Source organism: Microcaecilia unicolor, chromosome 4 (assembly GCF_901765095.1).
Source record: "Microcaecilia unicolor chromosome 4, aMicUni1.1, whole genome shotgun sequence".
Taxonomy (NCBI): Eukaryota; Metazoa; Chordata; class Amphibia; order Gymnophiona; family Siphonopidae; genus Microcaecilia; species Microcaecilia unicolor.
Window position 1 is genome coordinate 240,030,868 of NC_044034.1, and position 14,748 is coordinate 240,045,615.

Here is a 14,748-nt window from a genome sequence, read left to right on the forward strand (position 1 = left end):
GAGAATACTTGTTTGTTATGGATTTATTGATGAATGGTATATAGTTGAATTTAATAATTGATTTTATTTTATTGTGATTTGGGGTTGGGATTGGTACCCTTTCTTCTATTTATTTTATTTATTTATTTTTTAATTCGTCTTGAGCCATATGATGATATGCAGAATATAAACGCTTAGATTATATTAGATTAGGAGTGACTGGGCATTGCTCCTGCTTTTTAAGATGGGTGTGATCAGGAAGACTGGGTAAGGTTAGGGGTGCCAGAGAGAGGGAGATAGATGTTAGACCTGTTAGGGATCAGGCATCATCATTTTGTGGGGAAGGAAACAGAGTTGGTGGACCTGGTGTGGAGAGGGAAGGGAAAGGAGAGGGAGATATGCTAGATTGGGGGGAGGGGAGAGAATTGAGAGAAAGGAGGAATAGAGAAATGTTTGACCTGGTTGGAGAGGAAGGAAAAGAGAGATGCTGGATTTGGTTTGGAGGGGAAGATGGAGAAGAAGGAAGAAATGCTGGATCTGTTGAAGGGGAGGGAGAGATGCTGGACGATGGAAGGGGAAGGGAGTTAGAGAAATGCTGATTCTGGTAAGAGTTATGGGAGTGGGAAGAAAAAGGAGAGAGAATGTGCTTAGGGAGATCATCATTGCACATGGACAGACCAGTGTACATAGGTTGTCAGTCAAGGAGCAGCTTGTCAGATCCTGTGATAAGAGACTTGAAACACTATTTGTTAAACTGTACACTGCCCTGAGTGAATTCCTTCAAAAAGGAGGTAAAAAAATCCTAATAAATAAGGGATACACTTTCAAACTAATCAGAATGCAGTATGTAAGGGAGCACAATATTCTGTAAGTAAATCCATGTCCATGTTGTAATCCTGTCTGATATTTGTGTTCTCTGCCAAAGTTTGGACAATGTGCTTGTTCAAAGCCATGAGTTTTCTCCACACAGTGTCCCCCTAGAAGAGATTTTATTTGTTACAAAAGATTTTATAAGTAGGTTCTCAGCACCTGTTCTTTTTGTTAGTGTGTACCCCAGCTTGAAAATAGCTTAATACTATGTCTACATCAAGATATGGATACCAATTGTCCACCACATGCTAATAAGCTTACAGAGCGCTTTGCACAGTGACCTTTTAGTTCAGGTACCATACCTTTTCGTAGCCATTTTGATGAAAGAATGCACTTTATCAAGGTATCCCGTACTTTGTGGCTTTTTCTGAAATCAAAAAGGGGTATATTACTAAAGACAGAATGTAGATGTAAAATAAATGGAATTACTTAACATTCAACTGTTACAACTTTTGCATTAGAAGTAAAGGGAAAAAATGCAGGTAAATCTTGTGTGGCCTTCTCAACAGCTTAACTCCTGTTGATCTTTTTTACATTATAAAATGAGTACTTTCTTCCTAAGAATATTGACAATGTTATGCACTTGAGATCAAGGCATTTGTGTTTGTGTGTGTGTGGTCTTTGTAATTGCACAGATTTCCTAGGTGAAACAAATGCTGTCCACTACTCGAGCCTATAGTACTACTACTACTACTACTACAAATCATTTCTATAGCAGCACTTGGGAAGTTGAGGGGCACTTTGCCAACAGCATACAACACTGGTTCTAGTGCACAACGTGCCTGGTGGTTAACTCTAGCTTGAGTAGGAGTACCACACCTTCTGCCAGTTCACGAAGTCAGAAAGTGGACTGCAGGACAAATGATATGGCTGTTGGGGTTAAGCAGTCTGCCTGGACTGCAAACGTGATGCACCAGCTGATGTGCAGTAGGGAAGCCGTTTTTAGTTTATCATTTTAGAGCTGGTAAACATATTTGCAATGTGTACTTCAGTTCACAAATTCTTCTCAATAAGCTACTGAACAATTGTCACGCAGGGATAATTTTTTTATAATACTTTTGTAATGCCAGCTGTGAGATTAGTATTTTATTTATCTTTGATACTTTGTCTCTCTTTCCATTGTTGTGTTTGATTAAATCCAGACTTCGTTGCACTCCAGAACATCTTTCTGTCAATAACAACTATATCGCAAGAAAGAAATGTCCCCTGCCACACAAACCCACCCATAGCACAGCATACCACACCATATCTTATATTAAAAGTTGTCAGATTTGAAGCTTGGCCTTGTGCTGCTGCTTAAAACTGTAAAATAAAAGCCATGATGAAAATGGACCTTTAAATTCTAGAATTAGTCTGCCCAACTGCTGAGAGATTTTGTATTTGGAGATGAATTTTGTTCACTTATGAAAAATATCTACTGTTACCTGTATACAACATGTAATAGGCTTAAGTTGTACCAGAGTAAGATGATATACCACGAATCAGAAATGGAAAAATAATTCTGGACCTATGTATACATTTACTTTGCCACATGTACCTATATGAATTATCTTGAACTTTCCGAACAGATTGATTTCTCTGAATGTTCTCTCCTAATACATTTGGTTCACAGCAATCTGCATTGTGGTTCAGTGATTTAATAGTTGTTTCACTGTAATTTGTTTGAACAGGATGTGCTGATGGAGTTATTGGAGCAGTGTGCAGATGGACTGTGGAAAGCTGAGCGCTATGAGCTGATTGCTGACATCTATAAACTCATAATTCCAATTTATGAAAAACGCAGGGATTTTGAGGTTTGTCTCCGTGTTCATAGTGTGTTATAACTTGGAATTCTGCACCAAATTAACATCACTGTACATTTAAGCTGTGTTTGTGGGCAGATGGCATTTTCTGGCTCTGGCAGTGGTAAAGTGCCTGGAAGATGCGCATGATTGCACATTGTTTTTCACAGTGTTCAAAGCATCCATAATCATGGTAAAGATATATCTGTCTATAGCAAATACAAAGGTACTTCAGATACCTCATACTGTAATCAAATGTACCACGAAATGGTGTCTAATGATTTAGAAATATTTCAAATCTGCTCCTACGCTTTTTGAAAGGTACTCAAAAACACAAGTACTAGTTCACATTATACAAGTAACAAGGAGCTCTAATCAAATGACCCCATATGTAATTTAAGTTTTAGAATTCTTTTCAAAGACTAAGGGACCTGCTTTCTAAAGTGTGATAAAATGTTTCAGTTATTGAAAGTTAATTGCCAAAACTAAACATGCAGTAACTCTAAAAACCTTTTCATTAACTGTTGGAGAATTCCCAGGACTTTGTGATAAAATTAATGCAAAGGAAATGTCGTTGTTGCATGCTAATTAAATTGCAGATGATGCAGCGCTGTTAGCAAAACTTACCCTCACATTTATTAAGCTGCGCGGCAATGCTGACACAGCCCATTCAAAGTGAATAGCGTGGTTTAGTAAATGGGAGCTAGTGAGGTGTCTTTAACTACACCACATTAACTAGTAACCTAGTTTAGGGGCCCTTTTACTAAGCTGCTTTAGACACTAACACAGCAAAAACAGCTTAATTTGTGATGCGCTAATATGTTCTGCATTAGTTTAGGGATGTTCATACTAATTTTTTTTTTAAGTGGGCATATTTTAACATATTTATAAATGACCTAGAGATGGGAGTAACTAGTGAGGTAATTAAATTTGCTGATGACACAAAGTTATTCAAAGTCGTTAAATCGTGGGAGGATTGTGAAAAATTACAAGCGGACCTTACGAGACTGGGAGACTGGGCGGCTAAATGGCAGATGACGTTTAATGTGAGCAAGTGCAAAGTGATGCATGTGGGAAAGAGGAACCTGAATTATAGCTATGTCATGCAAGGTTCCACGTTAGGAGTCACAGACCAAGAAAGGGATCTAGGTGTCGTTGATGATGATACGTTGAAACCTTCTACTTACTGTGCTGCTGCGGCTAAGAAAGCAAATAGAATGTTAGGTATTATTAGGAAAGGAATGGAAAACAAATATGAGGATGTTATAATGCCTTTGTATTGCTCCATGGTGTTACCACACCTCGAATATTGTGTTCAGTTCTGGTCGCCGCATTTCAAAAAAGATATAGTGGAATTAGAAAAGGTGCAGAGAAGGGCGATGAAAACGATAAAGGGGATGGGAAGACTTCCCTATGAGGAAAGGCTAAAGCGGCTAGGGCTCTTCAACTTGGAGAAAAGGCAACTGAGGGGAGATATGATAGAGGTCTATAAAATAATGAGTAGAGTTGAACGGGTAAATGTGAAGCATCTGTTCACGCTTTCCAAAAATACTAGGACTAGGTGGCATGCGATGAAGCTACAATGTAGTAAATTTAAAACGAATCGGAGAAAATGTTTCTTCACTCAACCTGTAATTAAACTCTGGAATTCATTGCTAGGGAATGTGGTAAAGGCAGTTAGCGGAGTTTAAAAAAGGTTTAGACGGCTTCCTAAAGGAAAAGTCCATAGACCGTTATTAAATGGGGAAAATCCACTATTTCTGGGATAAGCAGTATAAAATGTTTTGTACATCTTTGGGATCTTGCCGGGTATTTGTGACCTGGATTGGCCACTGTTGATACTGGGCTCGATGGACCTTTGATCTTTCCCAGTATGGCAATACTTATGTACTTATGTCGGAGTGGCCATTCCTGCCCTTCATTACCATGTGCTAATAGGTGGCATTAGGTTCTTCTGTGCACGGCCATAAATTAAATAGAAAATGGGGGGGGGGGGGTTATAGCTGTGGCAAAAATAGCCTTTTAACATGTGGGAAAAGACCCACGTATGGGCGCACTAAGGCCAATTCTTGGCACAGCTTTGTAAAAGGACCCCTTATTAAATAGGCCCCTAAAATGTTAAATGCAAAACATTTTCCCATAAAGTTAGTCACATTCCATAATTTTCCACACTAGAGGAGTGCCATCTGGAGCAATATTAGACATAGACACCAAAAATTGTTCAGAATACCTAATTAAAATTTGACTTAGGTGCCAGCAAAAAAAATAAATAAGTTCACAGACTAGGATGTAAAGGGATCCATATAGTAACATAGTAGATGACGGCAGAAAAAGACCTGCATGGTCCATCCAGTCTGCCCAAGAAGATAAATTCATATGTGCTACTTTTTTATTTGTACTGTCCTCTTCAGTGCACAGACCGTATAAGTCTGGCCAGCCCTATCCCCGCCTCCCAACCACCAGCTCTGGCACAGACCCTATAAGTCTGCCCAGCACTATCCCTGCCTCCCACCACTGGCTCTGGCACAGACCGTATAAGTCTGCCCAGCACTATCCCCGCCGCCAACCACCAGCCCCGGCACAGACCGTATAAGTCTGCCCAGCACTAGTCCTGCCTCCCACCACCAGCTCTGGCACAGACCGTATAAGTCTGCCCAGCACTAGTCCTGCCTCCCACCACCAGCTCTGGCACAGACCGTATAAGTCTGCCCAGCACGATCCCTGCCTCCCACCACCAGCTCTGGCACAGACCGTATAAGTCTGCCCAGCACGATCCCTGTCTCCCACCACCGGCTCTGGCACAGACCGTATAAATCTGCCCAGCACTATCCCCGCCGCCCAACCACCAGCCCCGGCACAGACTGTATATGTCTGCCCAGCACTAGCCCTGCCTCCCAACCACCAGCTCTGCCTCCCATTCTAGGCTAAGCTCCTGAGGATCCCTTCCTTCTGCACAGGATTCCTTTATGTTTATCCCACGCATGTTTGAATTCCGTTACCGTTTTCATCTCCACCACCTCCCACGGGAGGGCATTCCAAGCATTCACCACCCTCTCCGTGAAAAAATACTTCCTGACATTCTTCTTGAGTCTGCCCCCCTTCAATCTCATTTCATGCCCGCTCGTTCTACCGCCTTCCCATCTCCGGAAAAGGTTTGTTTGCGGATTAATACCTTTCAAATATTTGAACGTCTGTATCATATCACCCCTGTTCCTCCTTTCCTCCAGGGTATACATGTTCAGGTCCGCAAGTCTCTCCTCATACGTCTTGTAACGCAAATCCCATACCATCCTCGTAGCTTTTCTTTGCACCGCTTCAATTCTTTTTACATCCTTAGCAAGATACGGCCTCCAAACCTGAACACAATACTCCAGGTGGGGCCTCACCAACGACTTGTACAGGGGCATCAACACCTCTTTTCTTCTGCTGGTCACACCTCTCTCTATACAGCCTAGTAACCTTCTAGTTACGGCCACCGCCTTGTCACACTGTTCCATCGCCTTCAGATCCTCAGATACTATCACCCCAAGATCCCTCTCCCCATCCGTACCTAGCAGACTCTCACCGCCTAACACATACGCCTCTCTTGGATTTCTACTCCCTAAGTGCATCACTTCGCATTTCACTTCTTCTTTGTCCTGGATGCACCCACTGCCTTATGTGGGGAGAAAGGTATTTCAATTGAGTGAAAAATCTCAGAGACAAGGGATTGTCTTAGGATGGAAGGAACCCTCGGCCTACCTTTAGATCTCTCTCTGCCACAGGAAAAGAGGGAGTCTCCTCGAGAGGAGCTCTTGTCAGCTTTTCAAGGGACATGGCTGAAGCCATCCCATTAAGCTGGAAATAGAGGACAAGCCCAATGTTGGACACACTTGATTATGACTCCCTTCCTAAGGAAGGTGCAACAGTGCCCACACACAATATTTTTAAGACTGCAGATGAGAAATTGAAAGACCCCACTCGCTATACGGATTGTTCCAAAGAAGGAGTCCAGAAGGCTCCCAGATTTGAGAAGCCATAGCTTCCACACTATTTCATGGTGGTTGAATCCATTCTTAAAAGAGCCAGATGCTCAAAGACTCATGCCTTGGCTCTCCCAGGAGGGGATGCACTCTGGAGTCTTGGGAGGAAAGTGTTTTCAAGGTTTGATGCTCATTTCCTGCATGCAGTCTTACTAGCGCTATGCAAGCATCTACTTGAAGAACTTGGTGCGCAGTGTGCTGGAGTTTACGGACACTCTGCCTCCAAAAAGAGCCATGGAACTCTGCCAGCTCACAAGTAAGCAGAAGGAGTGTGAAAGCACACAGCCCCGACAACTTTTGGTGCTTTTGATGTGGTGTCCAGACTTTGTGCCATAAGTATTAGCATATGCAGACTCTCATGGCTGCCTATTTCAGACTTAGAACCAGCGGTTCAGGAAATGTTGGCAGATGTGCCTTGTCGAGGTGGCGGTCTTTTGGGGGACAAGGTGGAAGAGGTCACTGACCTCATCTTGGCCCACTCCTGTGGCCTCCACTTCTTGGAGTTTTCAAGCAGAAGTTGGAAGAGTTCCTATTACTTTCAAAGGCATAGTTTGCTCCTCTTCAGTAGACCCACACCTCATTCTCCCACACTTGACAGCAACAGGCCCAGAAATCCCATCCAGCTCCCTAGCCTAAGCAAAGGCTGAGCTTTTGACTGGCTCCAGCAGTGCATAGCTGAAATAAAAGTACCCATCCTGGATGACCTGACAGAGAGAGGCTGATTTTATTTTTCCAACAAAGGTATTTATTTTATTTATCCAACAAAGGTATTTATTTTATGTATTTTTAGTTTATTTAACACATGTATACCCCACATTTTCCCACCAATAGTAGGCTCAATGTGGCTTACAAAGCCGTAGGGCAAACTACATTTCAATTAAATAACATAACATAACAATGTGATATAGTTCAGTAAAATAACATAATGTAATAAAAAAATAGTAAACGTATAGGTATCGTAAAGAACAACAGAGATAATAAGAGTGAATAGTAAAGGTAAGGGTCCATGGAATTTGCTGTAACAGGAAGAGGTAAATTAAGTTGTCATGAAGGTAAGCCTTCTTAAACAGGGTGGTCTTCAGTAATTTCCTGAAATTTAGGTGGTTCTGAGTTAATTTTAAGATTTTAGGTAGTGCATTCCATAACTGTGTTCCTATGAAGGAGAAGCTGGATGCGTAGGTAGACTTGTATTTGAGGCCGTTGCAGTCTGGATAATGTAAATTTAGGTAGGATCGGGAAGAACTGGAATTGTTTCTGGGTGGAAGGTCAATTAGATTAAGCATGTATCCAGGAACTTCTCCATAAATAATCCTGTGAATCAAGGTTCAAAACCTTGAAGGCAATGCGTTCCTTAATGGGGAGCTAGTGTAGACTTTCTCGAAGGGGTTTGGCAGATTCAAATTTAGAGTTACCAAAAATCAGCTGTGTTCTGGGCGGTCCGAAGTCTCTTGATTAACTGTTCTCTACATCCTGCGTAGATTCCGTTGCAATAATCTAAATGGCTCAATACCATTGATTGAATTAATTTATGGAAAACATCTCTGGGGAAAAAAGGTTTAATATGTTTGTTTCCACATTGAATAAATGTACTCACTCTGCTGCTCCCCAGTATCTCTCCACACTCGTCCTTCTGTACACCCCTTCCCGTGCACTCTGCTCCATGGATAAATCCTTCTTATCTGTTCCCTTCTCCACTACTGCCAACTCCAGACTTCGCGCCTTCTGTCTCCCTGCACCCTACGCCTGGAATAAACTTCTTGAGCCCCTACCTCTTGCCCCATCCTTGGCCACCTTTAAATCTAGACTGAAAGCCCACCTCTTTAACATTGCTTTTGACTCGTAACCACTTGCCTCCACCTACCCTCCTCCTTCCTGTACACATTAATTGATTTCATTTGCTTACTTTATTTTTTGTCTATTAGATTGTAAGCTCTTTGAGCAGGGACTGTCTTTCTTCTATGTTTGTGCAGCGCTGCGTACGCCTTGTAGCGCTATAGAAATGCTAAATAGTAGTAGTAGTAATAGAACATTTTCTTTGTGGTACATTTTACTTGGGTTTCCAGGGTCAGGTTCCGATCAATTGTGACACCAAGTAGTTTTAAGCTGTCCGAAATGGGGAGGGAATAGTTGGGGATATTTAAAGTTGTAGGTTTATACTTGTTATGCTGAGAGGATAGAATGAGCCAATGAGTCTTTTCAGTATTTAGTTTCAATTGAAATGAGTTAGCCCAAGCATCCATTGTACTCAGGCCTATCCTGATTAAATTGGTGATTTCAGATGTCTTTTCTAAATGGAATATAGATTGTGACTTCATCAGCATAAATAAACGGATTTAAGTCTAGTTTAGAGAGTGAATTAGCCAATGGAATCATCATTGTGTTGAAGAGTATTGGTGAGAGTGGTGAACCCTGAGGGACTTCGCAAACTGCTTTCCATGAAGTTGAAATAAGAGAATTTGATTTCACCCTGTATGATCTGTATGAAAGAAAACCCTTAATCCAACTAACTATATTTCCACCAATACCAAAATAATCAAGAAGATGTAGTAGGATATCATGGTTTACCATATCAAATGCGCTGGACATATCAAATTGTAGGAGAAGAATACTTTTTCCACCCGCAATTAGTTGCTTGAATTTGGCCGTAAGGGTAACCAATACAGTTTCAGTACTGTAGAGGGATCGGAAACCAGATTGTGCGTCATGTAAAATGGAGAACTTGTCTAGGAATTCCATGAGTTGTTTTGTCACAGGATGGTAATTTGTAATATCATTAGTCTTTTTCTTGGTGTCCTTAGGTATAGGCATGAGAAGGATGTTCCCATAATCCTTAGGAAAGAAGCCTTGTTGAAGCATGAAATTTAGATGTGATGTGAGGTCTTGAATGTACCGGAAAGGGGCAGATTTGAGTAAGTAGTTAGGGCCGATGGAGACTGGGCATCTAAATGGCCGACATTTAATGTGAGCAAGTGCAAAGTGATGCATATGGGAAAGAGGAATCCGAATTACAGCTATGTAATGCAAGGTTCCATGTTAGGAGTCACCGACCAAGAAAGGAATCTAGGTGTCATCGATGATGATACTTTGAAACCCTCTGTTCAGTGTGCGGCAGCGGCTAAGAAAACAAATAGAATATTAGGTATTCTTAGGAAAAGATTGGAAAACAAAAATGAGGACGTTATAATGCCTTTGTATTGCTCCATGGTGCAACCGCACCTTGATCTGGTCACAGCATCTTAAAAAAGATATGGGGCGACTTCCCTGTGAGGAAAGGTAAAAGCGGCTAGGGCTCTTCAGCTTGGAGAAAAGATGGCTGAGGGGAGATATGATAGGGGTCCTATAAAATAATGAGTGGAGTGGAACGGGTAGATGTGAATCGCTTGTTTACTCTTTCCAAAAATACTAGGGCTAAGGGGCATGCAATGAAGCTACAAAGTAGTAAATTTAAAGTGAATCGGAGAAAATGTTTCTTCACTCACCGTGTAATTAAACTCCAGAATTCATTGCCATAGAATGTAGTAAAAGCAGTTAGCGGAGTTTAAAAAAAGGTTTGGATGGCTTCCTAAAGGAAAAGTCCATAGAACATTATTAAAATGGACTTTGGGAAAATCCATTGCTTCCTTCTAGGATTAGCAGCATAAAATGTATTGTACTTTTTGGGATCTTGCCAGGTACTTGTGATGTGGATTGGCCACTATTGGAAACAGGATGCTGGGCTTGATGGACCTTCAGTCTGTCCCAGTATGGCAATACTTATGTACCGCAGAAGAAATCCCAGTATTACTTTCACTGCTTTTTGTTTATCCTGTAGGGTGTGTTAAGTGCTTTCAGTGCTTGGAATAATGTTTCAGTGGCAGAGAAGTTAAGAGATAGAGACCATTAAAATATATAGAATTTTTCTAGCATTCCCAAAATATCATCAGCCCTTGTATGACTTCTTATGGATTTGTATCATCACAGTACAGAGAAAACTGTAGCTATTTTTGACCAATTTCACTGCACCACTGTAGACATTCTACTATGTCGGATGGAGGGTGCACAGATGTTGATATACTTGTGTTAGTGCTCTGTTAAAGACTTAAATGGTTTCTCTTTGGTGATTGAGACGGTTCACATCTAACAAGTCCAGTGCATCCCAGATTGCTTTACAGTTATTCCCAGCATCTTGCAGACACACATTTAAGCAGTGCACCAAGCAAATTTATGGAAAGAGTTTGTCAGTCATACCTCAACAAATGAAACTTATCCTCTCTAAAACAAAAAGTTCATATTGCATTTTAGATCCTGTCATCCGTCTATAGTAAAAGCTGTGAAGGATTTAGCAATCAGTGCCTTTACAAAGTCAATTAACAAATCTTTTTTTTTTTGGAGGGAAAATTAAACTGTTACTTAAAAATCCATCATTAGATTCTAATATGGTTCATAACTATAGTCCTGTCTTGTTACTACCTTTTCTTGCTAAAATCATGGATAGATGAGTTTATGATCAACTGGTGAAATTGTTCTATATATTAATCAGTTCAGCTTTAGGACAAAACATGACACACAATCATGAATTTCTTTGTTGGATGTTGTAAAGTCAGGCTTTAACAGAGAAAGCTGGGGTTTTTTTAGAAGCTTTCGACACATTAGATTATGACATTTTGTTTAAGTAATTGCAAAATATTGGGTTAGGTGATTCATTTTTGAAACACAGAATATTTTGTGTTCTAAACGATTGTGAAATATTAATGGAAACTGATTAACTGGTGTCCCACAGATGTCTGCATTATCTGAAATACAGTTTAATATCATTTTCCTCCCTTATGTCACTACTAAATTGTTTGAATTTGCAGTAGTTTAATAGTTTAAAAAACTTGAAGTACCACCCATTTTGTCAGACAAGTCAGAGTGGTTTACAATAAAATTCAGTATGAAAAGAAAGCCATAAAAACAGGAAAGAACTTAACGAACACCATCCAAAACAGTACTAACACACTTCCAGAATCTCATCAAATACAGGCTATCCACCCCACAGGCACAATCAGGTAGCCAATCCTAAAAATTCAGAGAAAAAGAATACGTTTTCAACTTCACCTTACATTATTTATAGGAGTGTTATTTCTAAATTCCCAAGGGTAGTTGATTACACAAGAACATACCAAAAATATTCTGCCAGCCTAATGGAAACCAAACAAGCTTGAGCCTAAAACAGGAGTGCCAACAACACAGCATTTCCAGATCTCAGTGCCCTAGGGAGAGTGTAAGACCGAAGCATCTGAGACAGTTTAACAGGCTTCCCAGTAAATAAAGCACGATGCACCCAGATTTAATACCTTGAACCCAGGCCTAAACGCAACTGGAAGCCAATGATAACTTTCATATAAGGAGATCACATGATTCATCTTCATCAAACCTCCCAGAAGCCTAATACCAGCGTTATAGATTACTAATGGAACCCAGCCTGTTTCCTCAACAATGAAACGGGCCCTAGGAAGGCTCTCTTGTAAGCGATGTTTTTTGTCTCTCTCCTGCCCTCCCCTCCCCTCCATGTCCAGCGATTCTTCCCCTCCGTGTCCAGCGATTCTCCTCTTCCCTGCCCTCCCATCCGTGTCCACCGATTCTCCTCTTCCCTGCCCTCCCATCCGTGTCCAGCGATTCTCTTCTTTCATGTCCTCTCCTCCCATCCCATCCATGTCCATCGATTCTGCTCTGCCCTGCCCTCTCCTCGATGTTCCGCGATTCTCTCATCATTTTCTGGCTGGCCTGGCTGGCTTCCCTTCCGTTGGTAACATCCTGACATCAGCTCGCCTACAGCGTTCCCTTCCCTCTCACTGTTCTGCCCTCTGACGTCGTCATGTTTTGACGCGAGGACGGGGCAGTGAGGGGGAATGAAACGCTGGAGGCTGGCTGACATCATGAGATGTTACGAACCTAGGCAGCCAGACAGCGATGGAACATTGGAGTTGCAAATTTATTATAAAGGCAGATGACATCAATTCCTGTTTCAAATTGATCAGTTGGTAAATGATTCTTTTAAAATGTACCTCTGTTTGCATTCCATACAACAATGAATGAGAAGGAACCACTGGAAACTTAATATGACTAAAACTCAAATACTATTGTTATCGAGTTATTCATCTGGTGATATTCCCCAGTATTTTGTGATGTATGACATAAGCATCCCAAGTGTGAGTGAAATTCAAAATTTGGGAGTACTTTTGGATTTTGCTTTAACAATGAAATCAGAAGTGAAGAAAATTATAAATACTATTTTCTATAAATTGAAAAGAATCAGAAAGTTGATTAATCTTCTTACTCCCTTGAATTTTAGACTTGTGATCCAAAAGTATTGTTCGTCCATGCTTTGATTATTGTAATGATCATCTTATTGGTTTACGTAAAAATTCCCTCAAGGTCCTACAAATAGCACAGAATGCAACAGCCAGAGTATTCACTGACTGTTCACGGTGTTCTCATATTTCTCCAATTGTAAAATAATTACATTGGCTCCTGATTGAGCAAAGAATAAAATATAAAATTTGGTTTTGATTTTTAAAGGTCATAACCATGCTGTTTCTGCTAGAATTGCAACAAACTTTAGAATTATCAACCATCCAGGGCACTAAGATCTGTCTCCAGGTCTTGGTTGGAAGTACCATCCTTTACTATTATCTGATTGAAGGAAAGATTATATGGCCAGTATTATGGAATACTTTGCCCTTGCAAATGAGAGTAATACAGAATATAGATGCATTTTAAAAAGAACTGAAAGCATTCATGTTCGAGCTGGTATATGGCCATGGCTAAGGAATACGAGGGGCATGAATTTTATTTCATGGTATAAGCATATTAGTGTGTTAGGACATAAATATTAGAGAGAATGTGGCTATGGTACAAAATTGGAGATGACTGACTGTACTGAAATTGATTATGATGTGGTTTAATTTGTATGTAATGATTATAAATGTTAACTGTAACCCGTTGAGAATATTTATATTGAGCAGGATATAAATATCATAAGTGATGTATTCCCCTTGTAAAATGGGGAATACTTGTTGGTGTTGTCGGCCTGCCCACACCACACTCCTTGCACCAAATATTAAACGGTGACTAAAGCTGCTATTTAAAGGAGGAAATCTTTTTAGAATAAGGACCTGTCTATAATAGTAATGAAATGTGTGGGTGTGTTCTGAAGCAAATATCAGGTATTCTAGGCAAAATGGATTATTTGTTTAGATCCTTCAGACCACTGTTTACCACCATTGTGAGTAAGTAATATTTAGAAAAAATAATTTAAGTTTAGGATAATCCTGTTTTCAAAATGTTTAGTGGTTTGTATTTGTGTAGCTGTTTACAGTCATTTTGATAAAACTTTTTCTTCCTTGTCCATTCTTAGAGACTAGCACATTTATATGACACCCTTCACCGGGCTTACAGCAAGGTGACAGAAGTCATGCACACAGGCAAGCGGCTCCTGGGCACTTACTTCAGAGTTGCCTTCTTTGGTCAGGTTGGTACCAATTTTACAGTCAGGCTTAACTTTCAGTCCAATATTGCTATATATTTTTCAGAATGCATAGACATCATGGACTAGACCACTTAAATAATTGTAGCATCTACTAAAACAATGAATTTGTTAACATGTTTGCTTTTTAATATTTACTTACACCTGTCATAGTTCAGTATTTTTATCTACCTCCTTGAGTAAACATTTATTTCTTTTCTTCTTTCCTTCCTTATATTCTGTGTTTTTTTTAACTTGTCACTTGAGGCGGCGGTAAGTTATGCTTTTTGCCTGCCTTGACAGTTTGAGAAATATCTGTGGTGCTTCAGTGTGGTTTGCAAATATGGTTTTAAGAGATGTATGCACTGCTAACCACTGCCAAGAAATATATGCACTTAATCTAGACAGAGAAACAATTACCAATGACATTGGTAGTGCATGCTTCTGGTCTGAGATGTTCTGGCTAAATTAGATACAGATATGATCATCAATTAAGTAGGCATTTTTCTTTTCCTCTTTAAAGTAACAGTATTGCCTGTAGCCCTCTAAATACTTCTTTGAGGCTTTTGTTGTCACATTATTTCCTTTCTGATCTAAGTTTTTTTTCATC

At 40.3% G+C, this 14,748-nt stretch overlaps 1 protein-coding gene across 1 annotated transcript in view; it reads left to right on the plus strand.

Moving 5' to 3' along the window:
* DOCK9 (dedicator of cytokinesis 9) overlaps positions 1-14,748 on the plus strand; it is a 719,745-nt gene that overhangs the window by 644,429 nt on the left and 60,568 nt on the right. Inside the window, 2 exon segments of the mRNA XM_030201354.1 lie at positions 2,520-2,642; positions 14,031-14,144. Of these exon segments, the coding sequence (XP_030057214.1) occupies positions 2,520-2,642; positions 14,031-14,144 (237 nt within the window).